A 6,000-nucleotide genomic window follows, 5' to 3' on the forward strand; every position below is an offset into this window, starting at 1 on the left:
TTTGGCTGATGGACCCGCTGTGCTGTCATTTCAGGGTCTGTCCATGCGTTTCAACCAGGCGTCGTATTCTCAAATGGGCATGGGAACGGGACTGAGCACCTACTTCCCCTTCAACGTGGCTGCCTTGGCCTCAATGTCCAACCAACAGCTGGAGGTCAGTAATGAGATCCACATGAACTTTTCACATTCCTTTAGCCGTCAGCTAATTGTGACATGCGTTCTGAGGCACTGACAGTTGGCATGGCACTCTGCCAGCTGCTGTTTACGTATGCTATCTTTGTTGTGCTCGGAGTGCTGTTTGATTGAATTCAGAAATGTTGTTTTCTTTCTGGATTTGTTTAATCCAAGTAAGTGAGCTGCCTCACTTCTTACTACCTACACTTGCAGCATCCTAACTGAAATGAAACCTCGTAAGTGACTGATTTGGAACATTGTACGTAGACAGGAACTCTGCATGACTCAATTGATTTCAATTAAGTTTTCCATTAGCATGTTGCTAAGACAACGACATAAGCACAAATAAATATGTCACACTCAAATATTGGGTAAAATATTTATATTTAAAATTAGATTGAGCATCTTTAAAGTATATATATGGTCATCAATAGATTAAAAAAGAAATTGAATATACATATACAACCATTTATTATACATCATTATATCTTCGCCAAACCTTATGCTCCAGCTGTGTCATTAAACTGGAGATGAATTTGAGTGGTGCAAATGCTTACCGAACCATGGGTGGGAAACCGTACGGTTCATACCCCAAGTTTGGTGTTAACGGCCGCTAATAGAGCCCTACTGTCTTTCCCCTCTCACACATTTTCTTTCCTCCTTCGTTCAAGGATTTGATTAATCAGGGCAGGCAGAAGGTGTTGGAGGCCACCAGCGCTCTGAAGTTGGTGCCCAGGGAGCCTCTGGAGGACATCGTCGCACAGGTGGTGAGTGACTGGAGAGAGGAGGCATGAGGGGTCACGGTGATCCCTACAGTGAGGCACTTAACCAGAATGGCTGAACATGCACTGTTCCAAAGTTAATGGACTGTTACAGGTTCAGTGTTCCTTGCGTGAGCCATCATGACCACTAGCTGATGATCACAGCACTCCTTTGTGTCCTAAGACAAGTATCGCTATTACAATTGCTCGTACTTGGGCAAAGGAGTTTGTTCAAATCCCCTATTGCAGACATGAATGATACCTGAAATCATGTAGCTTGTTGAGGAGAGGTGCACTATTACTATTTTCTAAGCAATCAGCCTTACAATTCCCATAGACTTTCAGTGACTTACCTGAGTCATATCTGGGGGACAGAATATCATAGATAATTGAGGGTGGGCTTTTTTGACTTTGGCCAGTAAGCGACCATTTGGAACACCCTGGCAACCATCTAGAACACCCTAGAATTGTGGTGCTGAGTTTTGCATGTACAAGCACCACTCCTATTGTCTTCAGAAAATGCAAAAATTTAATCTCACACTTATTGAATGTACAGTTTAATGTTTCATAAGATTTAAGATTGAGGTACAGGACTGAGTTCTTGACTAAAAAAATATGTGTGCGTGTGTAAGCATTAGTTGAGGTCTACCTGGTGTAACAGGTGTGTTGTTTTTGGCAGTGGAAGGAGAACCCGAGTCTACCGGAGGCCCAGGTTCAGTCCATGGCTCTTGGGAGGCAAGCCGGCTATGAGCTGGAAATCAGTCACAGGGAGGCCATTTACCGTGATGTCCTCAGCAAGCAACAAACTGTACGTTTGCTCATCTCTCACTTTCTCTATGACTTGAAAATCCAGTCATTATTTACTCACCCTCATGTCGTTCCAAAAACCTGTATGTCTCGCTTTCATCCAGGGAACTAAAAAAGAGATGTTGGGCAGAATGACAGCTTCAGTCACCCTTCACTTTTATTGCATGGGGAAAAAAAGATGCAATGAAGGTGAATCTTGTGTTCCATGTAAGAAAGCAAGGGTTTGGAACAATGTGGTGAGAAAGTGATGACAGAATATTGGTGAACTTTAACTGTTTGAATTCCACTGTCTAGAAGTGCTTAAGATATCTGTAGTTTCTGCTTCATATGTTTTTTAAATAGCCTATTATGTGTTCTTACCAGTCATGATGCGACAGTTTTCCGGCATCAAGTAATTTTTCAGTGTTTTTCCAGACAAATTGGGTTTTCCAAGAAAAATGTGTATTCACTATAGAAATGTTTGTGATTGCTTCTTGAAAAGTTTGCAGCTATCTTATTAGAGCAGATCCGTAAACAATAACTGAGATCTGTGAATTAATGTAAAATCCTGAGTTTATGATTCACTGATCCTGATGGAAATATAAAGAAGCTCAATTCTCCAATAGTCTTTTAGAAACAAGGTGTTTCAACCCCACAAACAGCACTTTTTGGACATTTTCAGCTCAATTTTTACGAAGCACCCATTGAAAGCAGTTGTTTTTTTCTGGGGTGCCAAAAGAACCTGGAATAGTTGCCATCAAGCGTTTGTTTGTAAACTGTTACCTCATCTATAGTGATGCCCAGTTTATGGAGCAATCATTCTTTCGAGTCTGTTCTTTTCAATGAAACGGTTGAACTTGTTTACAGATGGGTCTGAATGATTCATTAGCAAATCTGTCTGAATTTGATTTAATTTGACAAATCATGATCGAGTAATGGCAAACAAGTGTAAAAGTCTTGGAAATAAATTGATCAAAAAGTACGTAAGATCAAAAAGTCTCATCGCCATCTTTTCTCCAGCTGATGATGTATGTGCAGAAGGTGATCGCCAACCGTAAGGTTCAGGAGCAGCAGCTGGCGATGGCGAGACAGGGTCTACTGCTGAACCAGCTGGCCATGCAGAACAGCCTTGGAGCTCCGATGAATCAGATGGAGCTGCTAGGGTTGTACCAGCAGCTTGGGGCGCTCCAAGGCCTCCCCTCCTCTCAGCTGGGCAAGAGCCCTGGCCCATCTAAGGGCCTTTAGATGCCTCCTCTTGGCCTACTGCCCTCCGGTGTTCCCACGGCTGGACTGAGATTGCCAGAACACCTGCAAGAGGGGATCCTGGGACTTTGTCAAAGGGGATTTTGGCAGTGCAGTTTGTGTATATAGCCTTAATGTTATTCAAGTTTAATTCTTCTTTTATTCTTTCTCACGTATTTAAGATTAAAGAAGATATTCTCCCCAAATGCTTTTAGGCATTGCTGGTTTTTTCCCCTTGAATAAGGGCTGTGCATATATAAATAATTATAGAGCAAGGAAAACAGCGTGATTGAAGAGGGACCATAGTGTTACTCCATAGACATTTCTGTTCTATAACTGTTGTGAAGATTTCGCCCCAGTAAATACTCTCTGCTTTAAAAGTAGTGGATTGTCAACGGTGCTGTGATAGCCAGTGCTCCAGAGACACTGCGATGGACACCTTAAAAACGTAACGTCAAGTTAAAAGGCCTTATATCATGCAGCTAGATCTCTTCTGACGTTTTAAAACCCCTTTTCTATTCTGCTTTTAGGTATTTAAACTCATTGCTATACATGTTATGGAATGTCTGTGTTGTTAAAACTGCTTGCTGAATTCCTCTGGACTTTTGTATCATCACATTTCTCATTGTAGTATTGCCTAGCATATTGTTGTGAGTACTGTTTATTTTTTTCTGGTACTTTTTCATTTGTTTCCTCACTCGCGTTGGGTTTGCATCTGAGCTGGTGTTAACTACAGGAGTTAGGTACATGTTTGTGCGGTTTAACTGAGGTTCAACCTGTTCTAATCTGATAATGCTAACACTTTACTTATCAGATTTGTGCTTGGGTTGTATGTATTGTTCAATTATTTGGCACATCTCTTTGGATGCTAAACTTGATGTTTTTCATTGGCAACCATTTGCTCTCCACAGGGTGACTTTCGGAAAAGTACAGGAACTTTTTTTCCCTCCTGAAAATGTTTTTATGTTACCTTATACACCAATTACTTCTGCCATTAATACATTCTGCTACTTAGTATTTAATATCACATTTAAATAAAGTGACCAAAAGGATCAGTTACATACAGGTCTTTTTGTTGGTGTTTTTTCTAAGTCGAAATATCTTTTTCTATTACAGTGGGAAAATAAAAAATACTTTTTGGCATGAGATTTCGATATTGGGACAGATGCAAACTGAATAATCTGTTCTTGTGCATGTTAGGATGTGCCACATCCATCCCATGATGCAGCAGTGCAGTGTACAGTCAGCTGAGGTCCCCAAAAGAACAGAAACTGTTAATTTCTCCTACCCTGACTTGATTCGGATACTTAGGTTTTTAAGTCGGTAAGAAATTATAATACATCCTTTCAGGGTTCCCATGGATCCTTAAGAAGTCCTAAATATCATAAATGATACAACAAAAGTCTTCATTTTTATTTAAAGAGGTCTTAAATTTGAAAGCGGAAAGACAAAAATTGTGATATGACCTAATGTGATTATCAAACTTCAAAAGAATACGATTTAATTAAATAAATGCAAGCGCTGCGTCCTTCAAAGTGAAAACGCGGCACCGTTGTATTTTCTCCAAGCACACGGGGGCTTGTGGGCGTTTCCAGCTGTTGCAGAGCAGTTCATAAACATTAGGCCATATCAGAAATTTATGACAAGCTATCACTAATGATCAACTGTTGATGATGATGATGATATAGTGTTGATGAAATATGACAATGTTTACTTTTAATTGTTCATATAGTAATATGTTGTAGATTATTGTAGGAGTGCACATTTTATATCCATTATTTGTTTGAATGATCAGCTGAAAGCAGTGAACCGCTAACATTTCAAAATAAAAGTCCCCGGTGTATTTCAAAGTTAAAATACCTTTAAAGTTAAAAGTTCCACGCTATGAATCAAATCACTGACTTGCATTAAATAAAAACATTACATCGTACCGGGAGACTCTGAGAAATGGTGGTACACCGGTACTCTTTTGACTAAATTAGAGAAGTGCAGGTACTGCATACTGGTGAGTACCTGCACACTTCAAGCACTGAGCACAATCCGGTATCAGTCGACCTCTAATTTGCATCTATTTATATGATGGTACATAAACCAATTTCAGTGTGATATATATGTGGAAAACATGTCTTTTGAGTATTTTAAACTTTCATGTATCCTACACTGTTTTACTGATTAGCAATGTTAAGGCCATGATGAATGTACCCCTGCCTGTTTAAGTAAGAGTCTGTGATACATGATTTATTTTGAGATTGTGTGGGTTTGTTTTGGTATGGGGATACGGTATTAATTTTACTGGTTCAGGTCTTAAAAAGTCTTACATTTGATTTTAAAAACTCTGCAGCAACCCTGCCTTTAAACTTGAATACATGTTTCTAGTCTCACTGTGCACAACTCATTTGTGCATGTTATTCCAAAGAAAGAAAATGTTTGTTTTTGTAACCTCTAAAATGACTTTTTGCATGATTTCACCTAGGCCCTGTTTAAACCCTGTTAAGATGCATTTTGTGCGATCCGATGAAAGTGGACAGGCGAGAGACATCACTGTTTACACCTGGTTGTAATGTGTCTCTTGAAGCTCTTGTTTAGCTCAGTGGTTCATTTCTGGTGAATAGGTGGTGCTTCGCTGCTGTTTGATTGTATGAGCGTTTACACTACGTGCCCAATGTGATCACATTCGTTTTCGACCACCTCTGAATGTGACATTTTGGACCCCGTTTAGAGCTGTCTTAACTGTCATCCCATTTCAATCAGATCGCAAACAATTGAAGAGACTGCAAATCTATCCTTCACAGTCTCATTTCCATTCCTGTCAAAAATTAAAGATGGTGCTAATCTGAATAAGGTCCAGTGGGACGTTAAGATGCTCCTGTGGGTAGACCTTATACACAGTTCAGGGTTCCCACATGTCCTGGAAATCCTGGAAAACCTGTAATTATGCAATGCAGTTTTCCAGTCATGGTAAAGTTATGGAAAATGAGAAAAATACTTAAATGTCCTGGAAAATATTTGTTGGAATTTTTTTTAAATTTTTTTTACT

The 6,000-nt window shown here is 39.6% G+C and overlaps 1 protein-coding gene across 4 annotated transcripts in view; it reads left to right on the forward strand.

Moving 5' to 3' along the window:
• Positions 1 to 4,024, forward strand: part of LOC127417787 (transcriptional regulator ATRX-like) — a 62,769-nt gene extending 58,745 nt beyond the window's left edge. For all 4 annotated transcript variants that reach the window (XM_051658011.1, XM_051658015.1, XM_051658014.1 and 1 more), the window contains 4 exons: positions 35 to 154; positions 846 to 941; positions 1,615 to 1,743; positions 2,742 to 4,024. In XM_051658011.1, the coding sequence (XP_051513971.1) occupies positions 35 to 154; positions 846 to 941; positions 1,615 to 1,743; positions 2,742 to 2,966 (570 nt within the window). In that variant the 3' untranslated portion in view covers positions 2,967 to 4,024. The remainder of the gene's footprint in view (positions 1 to 34; positions 155 to 845; positions 942 to 1,614; positions 1,744 to 2,741) is intronic.
• Positions 4,025 to 6,000: the final 1,976 nt, after the last annotated feature.

Source organism: Myxocyprinus asiaticus, chromosome 27 (assembly GCF_019703515.2).
Source record: "Myxocyprinus asiaticus isolate MX2 ecotype Aquarium Trade chromosome 27, UBuf_Myxa_2, whole genome shotgun sequence".
In the NCBI taxonomy this organism is placed as follows: Eukaryota; Metazoa; Chordata; class Actinopteri; order Cypriniformes; family Catostomidae; genus Myxocyprinus; species Myxocyprinus asiaticus.